Source organism: Ceratotherium simum, chromosome 29 (genome assembly GCF_057802395.1).
Source record: "Ceratotherium simum simum isolate JZ-2026a chromosome 29, ASM5780239v1, whole genome shotgun sequence".
Classification (NCBI taxonomy): Eukaryota; Metazoa; Chordata; class Mammalia; order Perissodactyla; family Rhinocerotidae; genus Ceratotherium; species Ceratotherium simum.
This window is the reverse complement of record NC_141928.1, coordinates 25,038,023-25,063,969: the sequence shown is the minus strand read 5'-3', so window position 1 is coordinate 25,063,969 and position 25,947 is coordinate 25,038,023. Positions and strand designations below refer to the sequence as shown.

The window sequence follows — 25,947 nt, the reverse complement described above, 5'->3', positions numbered from 1 at the left end:
GGTTCTCCCTTTATGTATATTTTGCCTCAGGTGAGGTTTTTGCAAATTTCTTGGGTTTTGCTTCTGAAAGCTCAAGTCCACTAAGAAGAATAGGGTTTGAGAATGGGGAGATCTCCACCAGAGTAGTGAGAGTCCACTGGACTGAGGAGAGGAAAGGGAGCTCAGTGGGTCTCTGAGGCCTACAACCTGCTCAGTAGCAACAGGCCACAAATTTGGGCACATCTGAGAGGAAAAGGCCACGCAGTGCACCACAAAATCTATCTAGATTGAAGGTATAAATCCTCAGCCTTACCAAGGATTCCACATGTATCAAAGAGCAGCGGTTCTGAAGGGACCACAGAGGCTGAGGCAGTGGACAGCTCAGTGATAAGCAGTGTGGACAGATGACCAATGATAGAAGTTCTGTCCAAGTCTGTGGATCTTTAGCAAAACTCTGGGTTTTAGATTATCTGTGAGACTCTGAGACAGGAAAAGCACTCAGTAGTGAAAGAAAACAGAGAAACAACTGAGGGTGACTTTCTTGACAGCCCAGGGGGATGGGACTCTGCAGTTGGAATTAATTGAGCCAAAAAGAAAGAAAGAAATGTCATCTTGCACATCTAAATTTGCAGACTGATCACTATTCAATATATGTGTCTCCCATGGGTCAACAGTGTCAGTGAAATCCCTTGACCCTTGGAGGACCTGAGATATAAAAGAAGGAGGCCAGTGTTAAGAGTCAGAGTTTGAGACTCTGCCACTCCTAGAGTGTGAGATTTTGGGCAAATCATTTCGTTTCTTTTTCAGAAACTTTGTTTTACTATATGTAAAACGGGCACTAGTTCCTCAGGTCATTGTGAAGATCAAATGACATACTTAGTAAATACTAGTACTTAGTAAAATACCAAGAAAATACTTAGTAAATAGCAAAACACAATATGTGTATAAAGTCTTATCACTAAAACTTTGCCTTCTTAGAAAACTTGTCAAGATGCTCTCTTTGATGATTGTCACCCTGCTGTCCTGCTGGAGCACCTGATCACCCCGCCCCCCCCACCCCCCATTAACTCAGTGCCTGACACATCTGCTTACCCATTATAATCAGTCAGGAGGAAGGTATTGTCACTGCCATTCTCAAGTGCATAGGAGATGGGTGTTCCGTAGTTGGTGGTGTCAGAGGATTTCATCCAGAACGTGCAGGTCACAGCACGGAGAGATGGAAGCACGCCGTCCAGCATGACGTAACCATAGATACCAGAAACTTCAAAATCCAGGTTAAAACCTGTAGACTGTTCTGCAATAAATACGAAAAGTGGCAGACCACGGCACTTGAGAAGTATTTTTCAATTGTCTAAGGTAAGCAGTACTGTTGTCAAAGAAGCTCATTTCAGCAAATACGACGATCTGAGGAGCAGTCTCAAAACTAAATACATATTATGTACAAAATATATAACATATTCTTTTAAATAAAATAACCAGTGAGTATCTAAGACAGGAAAAGCACTTGCTAGCGAAAGGAAGCAGAGAAACAGGGAGTAGTTGGAGGGAGAGGTGGGACTGGGAAGTTATTAAGGATGGGAGACACTAAAGCATGTCTGTATGCTGATGGGAATGACTCGGTAGGGCAAGAAACTGATGTTGCAGGAGAGAAGGAGGGTAACTGCAAGGGCAACATTCCATCCTTTCTTAGGGCTCTGGCTCTTCTCTATTTCATGAGCAATCCAGCTCTGCCCCAATTCTGCATACCTCACTCAATAAAACAAAAGTCCTACAGCCAAACTAAAAGACTCCAGTGCCCTGAGAAAGCAAGTTAGCATCGATTCTCACACATGTCCACAGATTCTGATCTCTTAAATCAAGGAGCTTACCAAAGTGTCGTTTCTGAACATATAGAAGCCAGCCCTGGCGGTCAGCAGTTAAGATTCGGTGCTCTCACTGCCATAGCCCATGTTCATTTCCCTGGTCAGGGAACCACACCACCCATCTGTTGGCTGTCATTCTGTGGTGGTTGCCTGTGGCTATGATGCTGAAAGCTATGCCACCAGTAGTTCAAATACCAGCAGGGTCACCTCTGGTGGGCAGGTTTCAGCAGAGCTTCCAGACTAAGACAGACTAGGAAGAAGGACCTGGCCACCCACTTCCAAAAAAACTGGCCATGAAAACCCTATGAAAATCCTAGCAGCAGAGCACTGTGTGATATAGTGCTAGAAGGTGACAGGATGGCACAAAAAGATGGGCAGGGTTTCGCTCTGTTGTACACAGGGTCACTAGGTGTCAGAATCGACTCGATGGCACTAACAACAAAGAATGTGAAGAGTTCTGCTAAATTCAGTTTTCTCCATTTCCCCCTCACATCTCTAAGCTTCAATTTCGTCACCTGGATTACTGGGGATAATAAAACATCGCCTAATCTATTGAATGCTGTGAAGATGAAATAAGTACAAAATGTTTAGCATAGTTTTTGGTATATAGGCAGTGCTTGGAGCAAAAATCGACATTGTTATTATATCACTATGTTTGGTATTGTTATTAATAACACTGAGCTCATATATACCTGTTTCACACCTGCTCCCTGAAAATCCTGGCAGACATTTACAACTGTATGAGTTTAATTCATCCACACAGGTGGCCTGATTTCTACATGGGTTGGACTGACATTCATTGATGTTCAATTCACAGTGAGGCCCCGTGAAGCCTGCTGCACACTGGCACCTGAAAGAAAACAAAATGTTGTGACGATGAGAACAGTTGCAGAAAGGCGTTAGAACAAGGTGCCCAATTATGACAACATTGTCTCAAAAGACTTTGAAAATTGAAATGCTGAAGCATATTTTCCACAACAAAACAGTGCTTTGACTGTCAGTTACTTTTTTTAGTTCATCTAATTAAACCTATTGAGATGATCTAATATACAGCACGTATTAGAAATGCTGTAGTAAAAAAAAAAAAGCAGTTGTGACGGAGAGGAAGTCAAGATGGCGGCGTAGGCAGACTCTGAACTCACCTCCTCCCGCGGACACAGCCAATTTACAACTACTCGTGGAAAAATTACCCCTGAGACAGAACTGAAAACTGGATAAGAGGAACTCCTGCAACAACGGACAATCCTAACTGAGGTGGAAGAGGGAGAGACTCCCTTCTGGAGAGGAAAAACGCCGCCTTCACAAGCCGCCAGCGTCACGGCCGCCGGGAGCAGCTCACAGGTACGCAGCCTCCCTGGAGGCGCGGGGCCCTGAGCCGGGGAGCGCCCCCGCTGTGGGCATTTTGTGGACCCAGGACAATCCAGACGAGTGGCAGAATATCTGACTGTGCCTGCTACTAAAACCTTGGGGAGCACCCCCAGAAAACCTGGTTCACAAAGAAATTAAAACTGGCTCTTAAAGGGCCCACATGCAAACGTACCCATTTCAGAAAGCAACCTAAAATCACCAGAAAGAAAGGTGCACAGTGCTTTGGTGAAAAGAGACTCACCTAATAGGCCCTGAGTGCATCTCGGTGAGGGGTGAGACCTCTCCAGGGACTGGGACTTTGGCGGCGGCCATTGTTGTGGCCTGGTGTGGGCATGCTGACACAGACGCCGTTGGAGTTCTCAGTGAGGCCTGCTAGCCCAGGGTCTGCCCCACCCGCTAGAGCACCGATTTAATCCAGCTCAGCCAGGGCAGGCAGCCCACCCTAGAGACTGGCCCCACCCAACAACAAGCCCTCAGGCAACTTGTGGGCCTGCATAGATTGGTGACTGGATTCTCTGCTGCCTGGCAACTGACTTCAGTGGGGCAGGGCGTGCACAAGAAGGAGCAGGTGGAGAGTGTGGGGGGGTGGTGGAGTGTGTGGGGCTCCCGCCGTGGAGAGACTGGGTCCGCTTCGGGAGGTTGGGGCACGCACATGGGGCAGGACTGTGTTGACTGTGTGTGTGGACCTGTGGGCGGCAGGGCTTGTCAGCTCCAGAAGACTTGTGCTTCTCAAAGACCCACATAGGGGGTTTGCCCCAAAAGTCTTCCAAAGACTGAAACAATTGGGTGCTCCTGTGCCTGAGGCCAGCCCCACCCAGCTGCAGTCCTCAGAGAGCTGGCAAGAGACCTAAAGGCTGGAGGCTTATAGCAATTGTAAGCCCCTGAGCCTAACAACCTGCCACCCTGGGGGCCTACTCGCTTAAAAGAAATACTGCAACACAAATGTAGTATTAGATCTTTCAGCCTACTGTGCTGGGGCTCCCCACACCTGATAAAGAGACTGAAGGGCCCACAACAACTACAAGCAGCTGAGCATTACAACAGCTGGCCAGGAGCATAACTCGGCCTCCCTGGGTGCCTACAGGGAGAGCAAACAGGCCACAACAGAAGGACACACATAGCCCACATAGGGGTCACCCCTGGAACATTGAGAACTGAGGGAAGCACACTGCAGGACTCCTAAGCCATCACTTACATAAGGTCACCTATCCAAGAGCAGGAGACGTAGCTGACCTACCTAATACGTAGACACAAGCTCAGGGAAAGAGGCAAAATGAGGAGGCAAAGGAATACATTCCAAGTAAGGGAACAGGACAAAACCCCAGAAAAGGAACTAAGTGAAATAGAAATGAGCAACCTACCTGACAAAGAGTTCAAACAAAGAGTGTTAAGGATGCTCACTGATGTGGGGAGAAGAATAGATGAACGCAGTGAGAATGTCAACAAAGAAATGGAAGATATAAAAAAGAACCAATCAGAAATGATGAATACAATACTGGAAATGAAAAACTCACTAGAGGGACTCAAAAGCAGAGTAGAGGATACAGAAGAACGGATCTGCGAGCTGGACGAAAGACTAGAAGAAATTACCCAAGCTGAACAGGTAAAACAGAAAAGAATTAAAAAGAGTGAGGACAGTCTAAGGGACCTCTGGGACAACATCAAGTGCACTAACATCCGTGTTATAGGTGTCCCGGAAGGAGAAGAGCGAGACAAAGGGGCAGAGAATCTATTTCAAGAAATAGTAGATGAAAACTTCCCTAACCTAAGGAAGGAAACAGACATCCAGGTACAAGAACCACAGAGAGCCCCAAACAAGATAAATCCAAAGAGGCCCACACCAAGACACATCATAATCAAAATGTCCAGAATTAAAGATAAAGAGAGAATCCTAAAAACCGCAAGAGAAAGTCAAGTTACATACAAAGGAAACCCCATAAGGCTGTCAGCTGACTTCTCAGCAGAAACCTTACAGGCTAGAAGAGAGTGGCAAGATATATTTAAAGTGCTAAAAGGAAAAACCTTACAGCCAAGAATACTCTACCCAGCAAGGTTATCATTCAATATGGAAGGAGAGATCAAAAATTTCCAGGACAAGCAAAAATTAAAGGAGTTTGTCACCAAGAAACCAGTGCTACAAGAAATGTTAAAGGGACTGACTTAAGGGGAAAAGAGAAGACCACAAATAGGAAAAATTATCTATTTCCATGATAAGAATGTAATGGATACAAATGCACAAAAAAGAGGTTAGATATGATATCAAAAACATGAAGGAGGAGAGGAGTTAAAGAGTAGAGCTTTCAGACAGAGGTCAAACTAAAGAGACCATCAATTCTGTATAGAAGAAGAAAGGAACAGAGAAGGACTACTAAAACACTGAGAAAAACAAAAGTTAAAAAATGGCAGTAAGTACATACTTATCAATAGCTACTTTAAATGTCAATGGACTAAATGCTCCAATTAAAAGGCATAGGGTGGCTGAATGGATAAAAAAACAAGACCCATATATATGCTGCATACAAGAGACACACTTCAGACCTAAAGACACTCACAAACTGAAAGTGAAGGGATGGAAAAAGATACTCCATGCAAATGGCAATGAAAAGAAAGCTGGGGTAGCAGTACTCATATCAGACAAAATAGACTTTAAAACAAAAACTGTAAAAAGAGACAAAGAAGGGCATTACATAATGATCAAGGGAACAATCCAACAAGAGGATATAACACTTGTAAATATCTATGCACCCAATGTAGGTGCACCTAAATATATAAAGCAATTATTAACAGACATAACAACAGAAATAGACAGTAACACAATAATAGTAGTGGACTTTAACACTCCACTTACACCAACGGATAGATCATCCAAACAGAAGATCAATAAGGAAACATTGGCCTTAAAGGACACACTAGAACAGAGGGACATAGTAGATATATACAGAGCATGCCATCCAAAAACCGAAAAACACACGTTCTTTTCAAATGCACATGGAACATTCTCCAGGATTGATCACATATTAGGCCACAAAACAAGTCTCCATAAATTTAAGAAGATTGAAATAATACCAAGCATCTTTTCTGACCACAACGGTATGAAACTAGAAATCAACTATAGGAAGAAAATCAGAAAAGCCACAAACACGTGGAGATTAAACAAAATGCTACTGAACAATGACTGGGTCAATGAAGAAATCAAAGAAGAAATCAAAAATTACCCGGAGACAAATGAAAATGAAAATATGACATGCCAGAATTTATGGGATACAGCAAAAGCGGTTCTAAGAGGGAAGTTTATAGCAATACAGGCCTATCTCAACAAACAAGAAAAATCTCAAATAAACAATCTAACAATGCACCTAAAAGAACTGGAAAAAGAAGAACAAAGCCCAAAATCAGTAGAAGAAGGGAAATCATAAAAATCAGAGTAGAAATAAATGAAATAGAGACCAAAACAACAATAGAAAAAATTAATAAAACCAAGAGCTGGTTCTTTGAAAAGATAAATAAAATTGACAAACCTTTAGCTAGATTCGCCAAGAAAAAAAGAGAGAAGGCACAAATAAGTAAAATCAGAAATGAAAGAGGAGAAATTACAACAGACACCTCAGAAATACAAAAGATTATAAGAGAATACTATGAAAAGCTATATGCCAACAAATTCGACAATCTGAAAGAAATGGATAAATTCTTAGAATCATTCAACCTTCCAAAACTGGATCAAGAAGTAGAGAATTTGAATAGACCAATCACCAGTAAGGAGATCGAAACAGTAATCAAAAACATCCCCAAAAATAAAAGTCCAGGACCAGACGGCTTCCCTGGTGAATTCTACCAAACATTGAAAGAAGACTTAATACCTATCCTTCTCAAACTCTTCCAAAAAATTGAGGAGGTGGGGAAGCTCCCTAACCCATTCTACGAAGCCAACATTACCCTGATACCAAAACCAGACAAGGACAACACAAAAAAAGAAAATTACAGGCCAATATCACTGATGAACATTGATGCAAAAATCCTCAACAAAATACTAGCAAATCGCATACAACAATACGTTAAAAAGATTATACACCATGCTCAACTGGGATTTATTCCAGGTATGCAGGGATGGTTTAACATTCGCAAATCAATCAACGTGATACACCACATTAATAAAATGAAGAATAAAAATCACATGATCATCTCAATGGATGCAGAGAAAGCATTTGAGAAGATACAGCATCCATTTATGATAAAAACTCTGAATAAAATGGGGATAGAAGGAAAGTACCTCAACATAATAAAGACCATATATGACAAACCCACAGCTAATATCATCCTCAATGGTGAAAAACTGAAAGCTATCCCTCTAAGAACAGGAACCAGACAAGGATGCCCACTGTCACCACTCCTATTTAACATAGTATTGGAAGTCCTAGCCAGAGCAATCAGGCAAGAGAAAGAAATAAAAGGGATCCAAATTGGAAAGGAAGAAGTGAAACTGTCACTATTTGCAGATGACATGATTTTATATAAAGAAAACCCTAAAGAATCCACCAGAAAACTTTTAGAAGTAATAAACGAATATGGTAAAGTTGCAGTATACAAAATCAACATACAAAAATCAGTTGCATTTCTATACACTAACAACGAAGTAGCATAAAGAGAAATTAAGAATACCATCCCATTTACAATTGCAACAAAAAGAATAAAATGCCTAGGAATAAACTTAACCAAAGAGGTGAAAGATCTGTCCACAGAAAACTATAAAACATTGCTGTAAGAAATTGAAGAAGACACAAATAAATGGAAAGATATTCCATGCTCTTGGATTGGAAGTATTAACATAGTTAAGATGTCCATACTTCCTAAAGCAATCTATAGATTCAATGCAATCCTTATCAAAGTTCCAACAACATTTTTCACAGAAATAGTACAAAGAATCCTAAAATTTATATGGAACAACAAAAGACCCCGAATAAGTAAAGGAATCCTGAGAAAAAAGAACAAAGCTGGAAGTATCAAACTCCCTGATTTCAAAGTATACTACAAAGCTATAGTAACCAAAACAGCATGGTTCTGGCACAAAAACAGACACACAGATCAATGGAATAGAATCGAAAGCCCAGAAATAAACTCACACATCTATGGACAGCTAATCTTTGACAAAGGAGCCAAGAACATACAATGGGGAAAAGAAAGTCTCTTCAACAAATGGTGTTGGGAAAACTGGATAACCACATGCAAAAAAATGAAAGTAGACCCTTACCTTACACCATACACAAAAATTAACTCCAAATGGATTAAAGACTTGAATGTAAGACCTGAAACTATGAAAATTCTAGAAGAAAACATAGGCAGTACGCTCTTCAACATCGGTCTTAGCAACATATTTTCAAGCACCATGTCTGACCGGGCAAGAGAAACAATAGAAAAAATAAACAACTGGGACTACATCAAACTAAAAAGCTTCTGCACAGCAAAGGAAACCATCAACAAAACAAAAAGACAACCTAAAAATTGGGAGAAGATATTTGCAAACCATACATCTGATAAGGGCTTAATCTCCAAAATATATAAAGAACTCATGCATCTCAACAACAAAAAAACTAACAACCCAATTAAAAAATGGGCAAAAGACCTGAACAGACATTTCTCCAAAGAAGATATACAGATGGCCAACAGACACATGAAAAGATGTTCAAAATCATTAACTATCAGGGAAATGCAAATCAAAACTACAATGAGATATCACCTCACACCCGTCAGAATGGCTATAATTAACAAGACAGGAAACAACATGTGTTGGAGAGGATGTGGAGAGAAGGGAACTCTCATACACTGCTGGTGGGAGTGCAAACTGGTGTAGCCACTATGGAAAACAGTATGGAGATTCCTCAAAAAATCAAGGATAGAACTACCATATGATCCAGCTATTCCACTGCTGGGTATTTATCCAAAGAACTTGAAAACACCATTGCATAAAGATACATGCACCCCTGTGTTCATTGCAGCGTTATTCACAATAGCCAAGACTTGGAAGCAACCTAAGTGCCCATCAAAGGACCAATGGATAAAGAAGATGTGGTATATATACACAATGGAATACTACTCAGCCATAAGAAACGATGAAATCCAGCCATTTGTGACAACATGGATGGACATTTCGGGTATTATGCAAAGCGAAATAAGTCAGAGGGACAAGGTCAAATACCGTGTGATTTCCTTCAGTAAGTAGTAGATAATAACAACAATAAACAAACACGTAGAGTCAGAGATTGGATTGGTGGTTACCAGAGGGGAAGGGGGGAGGAGGGAGGGCGAAAGGGCTAATTCGGCACATGTGTGTGGTGATGGGTTGTGATTGGTATTTGGGTGGTGAACGTGATGTAATCTATGCAGAAATAGAAGTATAATGATGTACACCTGAAATTTATACCATGTTATAAACCAATGTTAAATAAAAAATTAAAAAAAATAAATAAATGCTGTAGTAGCAAAAAGAGAGTAGAAAGTAGTTCTGGTCAAGGTAAAGTATTATTCACACATTGGGAGTTTCTCTCCCCATAGAAGTGCCAGGAAAAAATATAAAAAGTCACAAGCTATTCTAAAGGTTTTACATATATTAATACAATCTTTATAACAATGAAGTAATATTATTATTATTCCCATTTTACAGATGAGCAAACTTGGCTCACAGAGTTTAAGTAATTTGCCTAAGCCCTCTTGTTACTAAGTGGTGGAGTAGGATTTTGAACCCAGTATAGTGCCTTGTTCTTAATCAGTATGCCATACAGTCTCTGTGGTCTGCAACAAACCACGTAAACCCATCAGAATGGAAAATATATCTGATGATGTCAAATGTTGACAAGGGTGTTTTGAAGTAGGAAATCTTATACAGTGAGTAGAACTATAATTTCATCATTTCAAGGGAAGTTGAGCACTCTGCATTCCTAGACCCTCTATCTCCATTTCTAGTTATGTACTCTAGGAGATCACTGCACAGGTACACAAGGACAATGTAACGAATGTTCATAACAGCATCATTCTACATGTTTGTGGAGAGGAAAATGGAAAAATAATCCATGGTATAATCATGCAGTGGAATACTAATCAGCAGTTGAAATGAATAAACTAGAGCCAAATGTATCAACTTTGATAATATATAATGTTGAGTGGAAAAAAAAACAAATCACAAAGGATATACATAGTATGATACCACTTATATAATATGTAAAACTATACTATGTACTGTTTATGGAATCATATATGTAGTAAAATATAAATCCTGAATGAGAAAAATATACACTAACTTCAGGACAGTGGTTACCACTGGGGAAGAAGGTCTCTGTGTGTGTGTGTGTGTGTGTGTGTGTGTGTGTGTGTTGGAGGTAATCCAAATCTATTTTTAGAACTCATTTCTTTGAAACAAAAGACGTAATCAAATATGGCAAAATGCTAAGGTTTGATAATTATAGTAATTTACATAATTACAGTGATCAGTTCAAGACTTTTATTAATCTTTGCAATTTTCTGCATGTCTGAAATAGTTTTTCAATTAAAAAGGACCTGTCTAATAAATGGTAGTTAATATAGTTACCAGCACACTTATATGGGAACCTCTTTGATACCGGCCTAAAAGTGACTAATATGAATAAATGGTGTTTGGGGTTTAAAAGAAAATCTCATTTGGAATTGGAGGGGATCTTTACTGAGTTCTCTGAATTTGATGGTAAATCTGTTTTAGTTGGAATTTCACTCTTCTTTATCTTCCCATGTTTGATATCATTACAGCACTCCATTACCTTTGTCTATGAAATAGTTCACTTTGGTGACAACTTACATTCCTTTTGAATTAGGAGGGTTTACCTTCATCTTTCCACTAGTTAGGATTTAGAGAAATTTGGTATTCATCAATTATTTTGGACCCTGGGGAGAACTGGGAACTCTTGTTATTCATCTGGAAATTTCTCATTGCCTACGGTTAGGTGCTATATGTCAGAAGATGTCAAGAGCCCATGGGAAAATGATGCTACACTGATAAGACCTCATTTCCAATACTGAGGATAAAAAGCCTTGTTGGGGAACGGTAATGGAAGGGGGCTGAACTAGAATGGGACTGGGAAGTGTTGCAACTGGGGTAGACTTTTTTCTTTTAACTTTTGTAAACTTATCGAACCAACAGCATATTAAGGACAATAATGTTTCCTAAGATTCTGCAAGCAAGCCCAGACTGTCTTATATGCTGCAGGAGCCACTGATCCTGCAAGGGGAAGAGGATGGCATAGTGCAGACTTCATAGTGATGACAGAGAATGCTGGTTTTCAAACCATACTCTACTGGCATCCGAAGAGCTGCCTCAGGAAAACACTGTCTTTCTCCCCCACCAAACACTACTATTTTCAACCACAAAAACTTAGCTTTTATTATTTTGTTTACAGTCATGTTAGATTTCTTTTGACCCAAACCAAACTAAACTAAGAAAAATGTTTGAAAACCATGAACATAGAATGTAAATTGGCACTGTGAAAGTATGATCGCACAATTCCTTTTGATTTTAGCTACTGTGAACACTTCAGCTAAAATATAAAACATTTAAAAATATGACTTCTGTCTAGTGCTTCTGTGTAATTGTATTTCCTTTCATCTTTTATGACTTCCCAAGGACAGAACAGTGGTTCTCAAACCTGGCTGTGCATCAGAATCACTGGGGAACTTGAAGCATACAGGTTGCCTATTTTAAAATTACAGACTCTACCTTAGACTTAGTGAATCAGAATCTCAGGTGGTGGGGAGATTCTACTGCAGCCTATTCTTGGGACAGCATTTAGGAATGACTGACTTGGGACTCAAAATAATACTCTACAAAGACTGCAGGATCACTAGATAGTTAAGAAAATAGAAATAGTGGAAAGAACCAGACTTAGTCTTTTACCTGAAGCTATTGGCACCATCTTTACAGGTAGCTCCATTTTTGCATGGTTGACTGAGACACTCATCTATGTTTTTTTCACACCGGGTACCCAAAAATCCAGGCAGGCATTTGCACAAGAACCCCCCAACCTGGTCTTCACAGACTGCATTATTTAAGCACGGACTTGACTGGCATTCATTGACTTCTGTTTCGCAGTGCGGGCCTGGGGATGGACGAGGAAGAGAAAGAGCCCAAATGTTAATCCCTTGGGAAAACTGTGATCCAATTGCTGACTTCTTGGAGGATGCTGCTTCTAAAGGACTGGAATGGAGGCTGCAGAGCCACTGGCCTATCAAACTGGTTTGAGATCCATTCTTTAATGAGCACTAGCTTTTGTAAGTCATTTTAGGTCTCTGCATTTTGATAATCTGCTCTTTTTTTTTTTTTTTTTGCTGAGGAAGATTTGCCCTGAGCTAACATCCGTTTCCAACCTCGCTCTTTTTGTGCTCAAGGAAGATTAGCCCTGAGCTAACAATTGTGCCCATCTTCCTCTATTTTGTATGCGGGTCACCGCCACAGCATGGCTGATGAGTGGTCTAGGTCCGCGCCCAGGATCCGAACCCATGAACCTGGGCTGTCAAAGCAGAGCGTGTTGAACTTAACCACTATGCCATGGGGCCGCCCCTTGATAATCTGCTCTTTTTATCTTACCTCTTTCTGAAACTAAGATTAGTAATGGACATCTAACTAACGTTAAAAAATAAAACTAGCAAATTTAGTTCAAAATTTTCCTGTTTCTTCAACTTTGCCTCTTTTCTCCACTGGCCATATTCTTTCTTGGATTTCCTCCTTATCAATTAAGTATATCTTTTTTTAGCCATATTAATTTTGCCTCCATTTGCAATACGATCTTACATGATTTATATCTTCCGTCCCTTCTCAAATGTTTGTCTTAGTATATAAGCTCTTATCTTCTCTGTCTCTTTCTGTTTCTCTCTCTCTCTCCACACACACACACACACACACACATTATTTTTTTTGGACTGTTGGAGAGTAAATTGTAGATCTGATGCCCTTTTACCTCTAAATACTTCAGTGTAAATTTCTTAAAAAATAAGGACTTTCTCTTATATAATCATAGCATAGTTATAAAATCAGAAAAGGAATGTTAACATACATAATGTTAGTAAATGTAATAATCTGTAGTGCTTTACAGAACTTTAAGAAAATGTAGGAAGAATGGAAATATCTCACCTATGTATCCTTTCACGCATGTGCAGCGATAGCCAGCCAAGCCATCCACGCAGGTTCCTTTATTTAAACAAGGATTGGAGCTACACTCATTTATATTTTCTTCACACAGTTGACCTGCAAAGAATCACAGAATATTTGAAAGGAATATAAGACTAACAGTTTTCAAGCAAGTTGGGGGTATAAGAACCGAACAACTAGAAATCATGACTAACATGTTTGTGAAAAATTTTGCTCTTTGCCAAATATATTGAAATACAATGTTTTCTTCCATTTTATGAACTGCAAAAATTTGTTAGCAAGCAATCTGACATTTTCAGCGTGCAATAGAAAGTGACAACGATGAACATCTAGCCATTTTTTAAATTAAGAAGATAAGTGTGATTTTGTTTAAAAAATTTTATTGTATTATTTGTTTGCTAGTTGTTCACCCCTTTGTTGAGTTTATTCCTGGAGTCCTTAAATATGACTGAACTATCTACTAGTAGCAGATCTGTACCCTTAAACAACATATCCCCAATACCCCCACCCTCCAGGCCCTGGCAACCACCATTCTACTCTCTGTTTTTATGAGTTTGGCTTTTTTAGATTCCACATATAATTGAGAACATACAGTATATGTCTTTATCTGACTTATCTCATGTAGCATAATGCCCTCAAGTTTCATACATGTTGTTGCAAATGGCAGGATTTCCTTCTCTTTTATGGCTGAATAATATTCCAGTGTGTGTATGTATATGCAATATATATCATATTTTCTTTATCCATTCATCCCTTGATGTACACTTAGGTTGTTTTCATATTTTGGCTATTGTGAATAATGCTGCAGTGAACACAGGGGTGCAGATATCTCTTTGAGATAGTGATTTCCTTTCCTTCAGATAGATACCCAGAAGTGGCACTGCTGGATCATGGTAGTTCTATTTTTAATTGTTTGAGGAAGCTCCATACCGTATTCCATAGTGGCTGCACCAGTTTACATCCCCACTAACAGTGCACAGGGTTCCCTTTTCTCCATGTCCTTGCCAGTACTATTGTCTCTTGTCTTTTTGATAATAGCCATTCTAATAGGGGTGAGATTATATCTCATTGTGGTTTTGATCTTCAGTAATGAAATTTTAATGATTCCAAGGTTTATATTATAAAAACAAAAAATTTTCCCCTTACCTGTGTAACCAGGTGGGCATTCACAGACGAACTCCCCAACTCTGTCTCTACAAATTCCATTGTTGAGGCATGGCAGCGAGCTGCATTCATCAATGTCTATTTCACACTTTAAGCCTAAAATGCAGACCAAACACTGAAGGTCAATCAAAGAGAGGGATTCACAGAAACAGAAGCGTGATCATTTAAAGGTAATTATCCTAGTAATCTGAATTTATAGGGTATGGTGGTGGTGAAGGAAACGGCAATATTCATTAAGTGCTACCATCTAGTTGCATATTTAAAGAAGGTACTGCCTCTTTCTAAACTGATTTAAGATATCCTTATAAGGATACATAAAAGATAGCAAAAGATTCCAAGTTAGAAGTAGGGGTAGGAGATGGGGACCTGGAAGCAGAGAATGGAGCCAGAAATTAGTTTAATTTCAAAGTGACAAATACAAAGCTATATATACTTGTTCCCAAGGCCCCTTGGCTGAGGGATGGGGGTGGGGCTAAATCCTGCCAGATCTCAGCTCATACGCCAGGTGTCCTGGAGTGGGGCTGCACCTTTCCACCGGGTGCACACGGGCTATGTATGGACTAGCTCTGCCAGATACCCACATTCTTCCTCTACACCAAGGGATCTAAAAGTGTGGCTCCTGGACCAATAGAATCAGCAATCACCTGGGAATGTGACAGAAATGCACATTTCAGACCTTCCCTAGACCTACAGAATCAGATATTCTGGGGTTGTGGTCCAGTAATCTGTGTTTTAAGAAGCCATCCAGATAATTCGGATGCACATCAAAATCTGAGAACCACTGTCCTATATTACGCTCTTTCTCAACCACCACTCATTTATAAAATTCTAGGACAAGATCCATTATTTCTTATGAAATGTCAGGACAAATATTTTTATAAAAATTGAAACACATACACAGACACACACACACACACACACACACACACGAGCAAGCTGGAATAAGTAGAATGCCAGTATTCTTTTTTTTTTCCTTTGTGAGGAAGATCAGCCCTGAGCTAACATCCACGCCAATCCTCCTCTTTTTGCTGAGGAAGACTGGCTCTGGGCTAACATCTGTGCCCATCTTCCTCCACTTTATATGGGACGCCGCCAGAGCATGGCCTGACAAGCGGTGCATCGAGGCGCGCCCGGGATCCGAACCCGGGCCGCCAGCAACGGAGAGTGTGCACTTAACCGCTACACCACAGGGCCAGCCCCAGAATGCCAGTATTCTTGATAGTCCTGGGCTATATTTTGCTTTCCAACATTCCTTTTGCTTATTTTGTGGTGAATTCTTTTATTTAAATACCATTTTTTCTCATTAAAAACATTTCATGTTGGTTGCACAAAATTTGAAAAAAATGCAAAAACTGCATTTCTAGAAGAAAACAGGGAATTATCTTTAATAAATTGCAATTTTTATATAGAGTTCATTTCCCCTCAAAAATTTTATTTTTGCATTGAACTGGAATATAAACCACACTGCAAGAAAACATAATTCTTACATAATGAAGTCCAAAGCCATATTGTTTTTCTATGCATAGCTTCCAGAAAACAAAGCAACAAATCATAGCTATTCACATAGCTATTCCACTAGTGTGAAGCAAATGAGAGAACCTGGTGCTTATTTAAAAACGTTTATGCTAGACAATCTGTTCTATGTTGAGTGCCATGCATTTAATTTGTGTTATAATGAAACCCTGGACATGGCCTCCAGAACCATATTCCAAGTTAAATTGTGTTATGATGTGACTTTTTCACAGAGAAAATGATTCTTTATTTTTCTTCCAAAGTGCCCAAAGAAAACAGTCATGCGTAAGACATGTATATTGTTTTCTGTTTATCTTGTTCAACCAAATTTTTGTGCTTTTTATACAGTCTAATGTATCTTACAGGGTTTATTCCGAAGTTTGATACCACAAGTCACAATGATTTCATATGAAAAATCCATTAAAATTTGCATTCCTCTATGTTACCTGTATATCCAGATGGACAGAGACAGACGTAACCACGCCCAAGTTGTTGGCAGGTTCCACTACTGTGGCAGGGGTTTAAGAAACATTCATGGAAAACCTACCAGTGGCAGAAAAGAAATCTATCAGAGACAAAACACTATTCATTTCAAAGCAGTCTTGACCAGGGAGTTAGAAGGTCTGCAATATTAGGCAGCTGGTCACTGTTTCCTTGAGTTTACTCAAGCTGGCTGGATTGCTGCCTGCGTGACATTGGTGTCTGCCATATATGGGCACAAACAATACATGTTATTTGTGAGTGATGTTCTGGTAAACCCAAGCTGTGTTTCTAAATGCTGGCTGCACGTTAGATTCCATTTGAGGTGTTTTAAAAGGGTACTAAGGACAAGGCCCCAATTCAGACCAGCGAAATCAGAATCTCTGGGGAGTGGGATCTGTGCATCATTATTTTTTAAAGTTGGCCAGCGGATTCTAATATGTCTCCAGGGTTGGTAGTCACTGATCTAGAGGTTCTTACAAATTTCTGTGTCCTCTAGGCTTAGCTTCAAATATGATTTAGGAAGCCCTTGCAAGTTAGTATCTTTGGACGAGGCTGTGGGAAGTTGAAATAAGAAATATAACCTCATTGTCCTCCTTAAAAATACTTCAAGCCAAGGAATTTATCATGACATTGGGCAAGGTGAATTCAGAGTAATGGCTAAATCTACTAAAATAATTGGTCTTAACTAGTCTTTAATAAAAATAAATGGAAAACAATTAATCTAGTTACGTTCATGAGTTATGATTCTTAATTGTTTTTTTTTAAGCTGCTTGGGACAGGAGCCCTGTCTGTCTTTTTTTTTTGAGGAAGATTGGCCCTGAGCTAACATCTGTTGCCAATCTTCCTCCTTTTTCCCTTTTTTCTCCCCAAAGCCCCAGTAGATAGTTGTATGTCATAGTTGTACATCCTTCTAGTTGCTGTATGTGGGATGCCGCCTCAGCATGCCTTGACGAGTGGTGCATAGGTCCACGCCCAGAATCCGAACTGGCAAACCCCAGGCCGCCAGAGCAGAGTGTGCGAACTTAACCGCTATGCCACCGGGCCGGCCCCTCTTAAATTTTTTAAACCCATACCTTATTCCAATAAATGATTTTTTTTTTTTGCTGGAAAAAAAATTTAAATAATTTTCATGAAAGTTGAGTAACTCTTCTTGCCAATAAGAAAAGGCCTTTGGCTAAACCAAATGCCCTTACTCAAATGATAGGCTATGCTTGCGGTAAGTGTTAATTATTAGTGAATCAAAAGACTCCCCCCATCTACACATTTTCTATGCCAGACATTGCTGGGAAAAATTCCCATTTTGGGTACTTAGAACTTCTAATGGTGAATTTTTTGAAAGTTCCTATCATAAGTAAATATAATTATTCATTGATAATATTCATGAGTCTTCATTACTTAACTGCTCTGTAGTTTTCCTCTGTGTGACATGCATAATGACAAACTGTTTTCCAAACATTCCACTAGAGAAAATTTTATACTTAGAAAATGGACTTGCCTGACTGCTGACTTCATACTTCTTTTTGATATGCCCAGGAGAAGCAAGGGGCACTATACTTTCCTCTGCTGCTGAGAAAGTTGAACTAAAACCTAATAAAATTAACAGGAAAACATTAGAAAAACATATTAGTGTGTAGTAGATATTGCCAATAAGTGCACTCTGTCTAAATACTATGGTCAAGATTCTGGTTCTCAGAGTGGGTAAAGTCATATATATTTTGTTTTAGTAATATGAAAAAAGAAAGCCTAGAGATGGATGGGATATGTCATTATATTGCAGAGTCGCAGACAGAAAATTGGAAGTTATCACATTCGACGTTCTCAAAAGAAGCATCTTTGAGTCACTGTCATCAAAAGGCCTCAAAAGTACAATTTACCAAGTCCAGACACCCAAATCCACCGAAAATAGTAATATTCAGAATTGAAACTACCATGAAGATTAAGCAAAAGTCTCCAACACGGGATTATGTAAGAAATGAAGTGTATCATCTTACTGGAGCAATCTGTGATGGATCTGGCGCCAGTGATGGTTGTAGTTCCATAAAACGGACAAGATAAGCAGAAGGATTTCCCTGGATTGGGTTGGTAGTAGTCTTGAGGACATGGATAACAGGGCATTAACCCAGAACGAGAGAATTCTCCCACTGGACAAGGTACTGCAAAAGTAAAAACAAATAATTTGTGCATGTGAAGCAACATACTCTACATTTAAAAGAAGTGCATTAACCTTTGGTTGTAAGGAAGCCACTGAATTGCTAATATATTCTCTTGCACATATTTAATACCCATACCATTTTATCATGCAGATAAATGCTTTGTTGTGTCCTCCCTGTCTTTAACAACACATGTTAAATCAATAAAAATGAGAATTGGCCACATAATATTGTATTCTGATTTTTCCACTTAACATTGTATCATAAGCATTTCCCAAATCACCCCAAATAGTTAAATAAGATTTTTTTTTTTTTTTTTTTGCTGAGGAAGATTCACCCTGAGCTAACATCTGTTCCAATATTCATCCATTTTGGATGTGGGTTGCTGCCACAGCATGGCTGATGAGTGGTGTAGATCCACGCTCGGGATCTGAACCCAGGCTGCAGAAGTGGATTGCGCCAAATATTTCGGTGGCTACATTTGTTATATTCATGAAAATTTTTAAACAATAAGTATCTTTGTTTCACCAAAAATAAATTAATCTATTCTTTGTTGCTAGATCTCAGAGTTCTAGAGAGGGTTTTGCACAAATATATTATAAACTTGTTGCTTTCAAACTTGGTTTTCTGAATCTTAAGTTTCCAAAAAATGATCGCCTATTTGGAAAAGATACCTTCCAAACAGCTAATTAAAGTAGTTAATTGAAAGCATAAATCTCCTACTGGTAAAGGTATAAAACTTCTGTTTGAGAGAATATCTATGAGTATATATGATACTTCAAAAGTATAAATTCTGTCAGTGAAACCCAAGATGCTAGAATGAATTAAACTGTTTTTTACATATAATCTTTTTCAGCACAATCTTACCCTCAAAAAGAAAAAAATGACTGTGCCCCTAAAAACTGAAAGAATGTCAAAAATTATACTAAGATATAATAATAAAATCTTAAGATTAAAAATCAGAAAGCCGGTTTCTCAAAATAGCAAACATGTTGTTATGTCTATACTTGGCTTTTTGGCATAGAAAGTGTAAAAGAAATTTTCACGTGAAAATTAGTTCAAATTACAGTCCAAGGGCAGACAATTGTCATCAAAAATATGCTTTCCAGGAGTGGACAATCAACATTTAATATATTATTTATATATACAGTAAATATACATATGCAATAAATATATATATACACACACATATGCACATATATATATAGCATATGTACATATAAACATATACATGTAATAATAACACTATCTAGTACATAGTACAATATTAAACACACACACACACAAATACATATGCAATTCCTAATGGACTAATTTCATAAGAAAAGAGAGGAGGAAGTTTCATTTTGAATCTTGGCCAAAGAAACTGTGGTTTCTGAGTCAAGAAAAATGGAACAAAATCTTTCTAACCTCTTCTATTGTAGACAGAAGGACAGAAAGAAAAAATCTATGTCAAAAGTGATATTAAAATAGAATTAAAAATAGTGCATTGAAATGACCAGGGAAAAACATAATCCCACATGTCTGTTCCCTGAAGGTGTAAAGGACAACACATAGGGCCCTGGGACCAAGTGTATTTTGCCTTTTAAATGGGTTTCCCGGGACAAAGTCAGAGGTCGAAGACTCTCATCCTGAGCCTCCTTTTATCTTGATCCTAGACGGTCAGGGTAAGAAATGTTGTCATCCTCGCCCAAAAATCATCTTTCCTTCTCCTATGGGACCACATGTAAACAACACTCATCAAAAAATCATTGTTGGGGCCAGCCTGGTGGCTCAGCAGCTAAGTGCGCGCGCTCCGCTGCGGCAGCCTGGGGTTCGCCGGTTCGGATCCTGGGCGCGCACCGACGCACTGCTTGTCGAGCCATGCTGTGGCGGTGTCCCATATAAAGTGGAGGAAGATGGGCACAATGTTAGCTCAGGGCCAATCTTCCCCAGAAAAAAGAGGAGGATTGGCATCAGATGTTAGCTCAAGGCTGATTTTCCTCACCAAAAAAAAAAAAAAAATCATTGTGGGACTTAGCTACCAGATAAAAATCATTTTAAAAAAATGAAAAATTTCAGACTCTTGAGTTTGTAACCACAGACCTAAGAATATTTAATATCCTAAGTAGTGACAAAAGATGAAATGTATAAAGCATATAATATAACTTGAATATAGTATTATACTTAAATATAATTGCTGTATTGATTAATGATATTTTAAGTTCAACATGCTAAAGAATGCAAAAAGTGATACTGTAGCAAAAAATAAGGTAAACTGTACAACATGCTCATAAAATAAATCAATATCAAAAAAAGAAAAAGAAAATAAGAAAGAAAAATTTTTAAAACTAAGAAAAGACTATATAAGGGACCGTTTTAGAACTCAGACATATTTATATTTAAAGTAAAATGGTATTTATCCAGCACCACAGGAAAGAGTGTTGAGTTTTGTTATTCCCAATTTTCATTCATGACAAGCAGAATGTGGTTAAACTTGTGCTATGAATATTAGGAGAAACAGGGCAGTTACCAGACGTTTAGAGACTTTCTGGGAATTGTAATTGCTTAATTGCAATAACTTAATATTAGACAAACCTCAAGGCTTATTTGGAAAGCTAAAGAAAAAAAACTGTAAAATATGAATTTGTCTCACTGTAAAAATCCTAGTTGCTTTTGCGGTTGGAGGGAGAAAGAAAAAAAGAGAGATCGACAGAATTTTTCACTGCAGACTTTCTTCCAAAATTAGTTTGCATATTGACAAAATAAAAGAATCTCTAGTAGATCTATTTCAACCATAATGTGAAGCCTTGTTTGATTTTTAATTAAAAAAATTGAAAGCTGGTGTTACACAACAGACATGGTTTATGAGTTTCAATTAGATCCAATTCTCTTCTCAACTGTTCAGTGAAACACTAGGTTGATGAACACTACTTGCCCAATTCCTTAGGTCTAAAAGACTTTCATCTACTGTGATCCTACTAGACTGAGATCATTTCAACAGATGGTATATAAAAACCTGTAATTCATAGTATGTTTTCTCCCTGTAGCACTTAACTTATGAGGATTACATTTCCCAAGATGCAATGCTGGACACTCCCCTCCCCACACCATACAAAAATGTCCTACACAGCTGTTTTCTAGGAATCTGTCTCCAACTGGATGCAGATGTATCTATGACTGGGGTGCAATGGAAGTGGGAGGTGGGAGGTGTGTGTGTGTGTGTGTGTGTGTGTGTGTGTGTGTGTGTGTAGCTTGAGAGAAATGGAGAACTAGCAGATTGGCTTCTTAAAAACATCACTTATTCAATAAGGTAACAGCTTTTTAATTTTCAGATTGCCTTAGATTTTTACATAAGGATGTAGAGAATGAGGAGGATACGCAATTTTTTTAAAAGTTATCTTTCAGCCAGCCATGCTTGTTCTGTTCCCAGTGATGTAGCAGAGGTAGGCCAACAACCTTTTATTTTTAATCCAGTTCCATTGACTTTGCAAAGTAGTGGCAATTTTTTGGAGTTTTGGGCAGCAGACTGACCTTGACTGTTATTCCTAGTTTCACTGTCATTCTGAGTTTTCACCTTTTATTTTTATTTACATCTGCCAGTTTTTACAGAGCTGGAAAACTGTACTTGGTAAGGATGTTACAAATATTTGAAAATTGCAACTCTAATCTTTTTATTTCTATTTAAACCAGTGGTTCTCAACATGTGGTCCCTGGACCAGTAGAATCAGCATCACTTGAGAGCCACTTAGTTAGAAATGGAAATTCTCAGGCCCCACACCAGAACTGCTGAATCGAAAACTCTGTGTTTGAACAAGCCCTCCATGCTGACATCTGAGAACCAAAATTAGTGGTTCTCAACTCTTCCTGTCACTTTAGAATCACCTGGGGGAACTTAAGAAGAAAACCAAGGCCCAGACAAGTTGAATCAGAACGTCTGTGGGTGGATATTGGGCGTCAGTTTTTTAAAAATACTGATGTAAATGTGAAGATGATTCTAATGTGCAGCCAGAGAGGATAACCACTCATGCAAATCTTCAAATTGTAGGGAACGAAATGTCATAATTCATTGACTGTATTTTTAGAGTTTCAAGGAACATTAGACAGGATCTCATTTTACAAATGAGGAAACTAAGTTTCCAGTTGAGATGTATTTCTACCATATCATGAAGCCACATGTTTATTAATGTTGGGACCTGGGACCAAGTCTTGTACTTCTTTTGTGCTTCAAACAGCAGTAGCACAGTGTTTATATTGCGGGTGTTTATACTTCAGTATTGACTGGCTGAATAAAAGGGAGCTCTCCATAAAGAGACAGTTATTTACATTCTTTGCATACAGTAGACATATGGTTTTGCTGAAAATATTCCACTCCTCCACACAAAGAACCTAGCAGGTTTGGAGAAATATCAGAGTCTAAGGCTTTGGTAACCTCCACAAGCAGCAATGTCCACGGCTCCTCTCTTCACAGTTGAAGTGTTTTCTGGACAGAAGAGGCAGCTCCGGGAACCAAATGCTGGCTGATAACTGCCCAGTGGACACGATTCACAGGTTTCAAGCCCATTTGATGAGTAGGTGCCTTGTTTACACTGAGCTGAAACAAAAAATGTAATACAGTTAATACCGATGACATTAGCTGTGCAAAATGAGCATCGTGTAGGATAGAGTTTCTGCATTTTAATTTATTTAGGGCAGAAGGAAGGACATGAAGAACTCCAAGAACATACATTATATTTTAGACTTCCCCATGCTTCTGTATATTAATAAGTTTTAGACTCATTTCCAGTTACTTCTGTTATTACAAAGCATAGTGTTTGACACATCGGAAGTATCAATAAATAGTTCTTGAGCGAAGTTAGAAATATGCATCTCAGAAAGGCGGTACACGGGGAGCTTGTTCTTGTTCTAGTTCTTATCTTGTACGCTGTTCTCTTGAGTGACTGAAACAAAACCTCAAATTGGGATCAATCCTCATAACTACACTGGCACCTTTGTCGCTCTAAATAACGGGCCCTCCTACCTCCTCCTACCTATAGACACCATTTTATTTGAGGGCTGGTGGAGTAGAAAGTAAAGGTACTCTTAGCATAAGGCCCAGAGAGGTTAAGCAACTTTCTAAAATTCATAGTAATGGTTTTGTAGCAGAGCAGGACTAGGACCAGATTCCCTGGCTCCCAGTGCACCATCCTTTCCTTCTGCCCTCGACCTCCAAATGACTCTCATTTTCAGCATTGCTAACATTTTTTAATGCTCTTCCAATCACCCAGAACTGCTCTCGGGGGTTTTTTGTGCCATTAAGCATCCACATCTGCATCTGCAGCAACTGCAAGAAGGCACAATTTTGAAATTCCTTCTTTTAGGTGTGTCTTTCCCTAACTTTAATTATGAAAGAAAATGTTTCCATCAGGAACACTCATTGAGAATAACAATAAAAATATTTTGAAACCAGTGAATATTTTAGTAGCAAGAACACGTGCCTATGTGCCTATAGCTAACCATTTTCAAGTAAATGTGAGTTGATCTCATCATATCAAATATTATCCTAAGAAAAAGAATAATAACACCAATCTAATGATTGCTAAGAGTCACGAAAGTCCTTTCCATCAACTGATGTGAGATTCAGTAAAAAATCCAGGCTAACTGATGAATGTGGATCGGAGTTACCGACAGTGGGGTTTGACTTAGAGCAGTGAAATGTTTCCATAAGGAAAGATAAGTGGACTTCTTTAAAGTGGGGGAAATATCCAGGTAATGTTTTATAATTAAAAGAAAGAAAAAATAAATTAACAACATAGCTTTCGGTAATGCTCTCATTTCATCCTATTTGCCACTTAGATTTCATAACTGGAAACAAAATTCAGGCTGCTTCTGGGCAAACTGTGCATGAGCTGTCTACCTTTACACTCAGAGCTGCTTCTTGAATGGAGATACTCTGTGTAAGTCCCAGGTGGACAGAGTTTGCACTCGAGTTGCCCTTCTTCATCTTGATAGGATCCCATTAAGCAGCTTTCACAGACAGAATGCTCCAGAGAATAATAGGTTCCCAAGGGGCAGTTGACTGATGAGAAAACAAACAGGAAACACTGAATATAGTAAACTTCCAATGGAAGCAATGGAACACACTCTGGTTCTCTTTTCCTAAAGCATGAAAGTGATAAAGCATGCTTCCAGAAAAAGCAACTACGGTTTATGGGTTAAATTTTACTGCCAGAAATTTACTCACAAGACAAAGCTTCCAGAAATGCATTCCTAGAAACCAACAGTAGTGGATTTTTTTTTTTTTGAAAAAATGCAAATTCTTGTTGACCAAACTTAGGGCTTATATAATGGGGGCTTTAAAGTGTGAGTTAAAGCTATAATAAACCAGATCATCCTGGGAAACACACAGCTAGCCAAGAAAAGGCTGCTGGAAGAAAAGGATAAAACAATGAATGTTTAGGTTAATTTAAGGCTTTGAGATAAAAATGGTTTCTTAGCTGTTCCTCTGAATGGTCCCCCTTATGAAACTGACTGCTTTGTCGATTCCAGCATCATTTATAGAAACAAAAACAGACAGAGGTGGTGAGCCTAAAATAGGTGAGTTAAGTAGACCCCTGTCTCTGCTTGTAGGAACTATTGCCCACAGGCATCCTCAGAACCGGGCCCTGGGGAAACAGGCCAATTTTAGGACCTTCCTTCCTTGGAGGTTTGGTCTACTATTTGGCAGGCTTGGAGTGGCTCAGAAATTCTGAGACCAAAGCGGAACGTTAAACCCACTGAAAAGGCTGCTAGCAAAGATAGTATTCTTATAGAGGGTACACTTGAAATTAGTACCTAGGTGATTCTGAGACGTTCAAGTGTGTAGGAATTACCTGGCAACTTACTAAAAGTGCCGATTCCAAGGCCCTGCCCCCAAAGTGTCAGATGCATTAGTTCTGGGATGGGGCCTGAGTCAAGATGCATTTTAACAAGTACCTCAGGTGACGCTGACACAGCTAGTCTGAAGACCACACTGAGAAATGCGGAACGCCAGTCAAGCGATTCCTGATTTTCACTCACAAGGTGGGGAGGAAATCGGAGCAGGCTCAGAATGACAATCTTAATGTGCCTTTGAGGGCTGAATTCATCACACTGTGAAAAAGCCAACTGAGCTCAGGGAATAGCAACAAGAACTGTTGAGGAAGGTTTTCCAACCAGGATACAAGATCCTACGCCTAGAGAGAGATTAACGCAAGACTCATGTCACTTGGTCCAGTTGAGTGTACAGATTCTGGCTAGAGGAGATTCTGCTATCTATAAATGATGACTG

General features: G+C 39.1%; 1 protein-coding gene and 1 long non-coding RNA gene across 3 annotated transcripts in view; one reads left to right on the top strand and one right to left on the bottom strand.

Moving 5' to 3' along the window:
* Positions 1-25,947, bottom strand: part of SVEP1 (sushi, von Willebrand factor type A, EGF and pentraxin domain containing 1) — a 178,125-nt gene that overhangs the window by 58,112 nt on the left and 94,066 nt on the right. The window contains exons 17-26 of one of the 2 annotated variants that reach the window (XM_087419319.1): positions 24,556-24,717; positions 23,092-23,253; positions 18,522-18,683; positions 18,026-18,117; positions 16,494-16,590; positions 14,518-14,631; positions 13,354-13,467; positions 12,121-12,322; positions 2,534-2,691; positions 1,072-1,273 (exon numbers count right to left, since the gene is read on the bottom strand). In XM_087419319.1, coding sequence (XP_087275445.1) covers positions 1,072-1,273; positions 2,534-2,691; positions 12,121-12,322; positions 13,354-13,467; positions 14,518-14,631; positions 16,494-16,590; positions 18,026-18,117; positions 18,522-18,683; positions 23,092-23,253; positions 24,556-24,717 — 1,465 coding nt within the window. The remainder of the gene's footprint in view (positions 1-1,071; positions 1,274-2,533; positions 2,692-12,120; positions 12,323-13,353; positions 13,468-14,517; positions 14,632-16,493; positions 16,591-18,025; positions 18,118-18,521; positions 18,684-23,091; positions 23,254-24,555; positions 24,718-25,947) is intronic. The other variant, XM_087419320.1, reaches the window with a different exon arrangement.
* Positions 3,037-18,898, top strand: LOC147913230 (uncharacterized). The gene is made up of 3 exons (XR_015548955.1): positions 3,037-3,182; positions 12,316-12,494; positions 18,308-18,898. It is a non-coding gene; the product is annotated as an uncharacterized LOC147913230 (long non-coding RNA).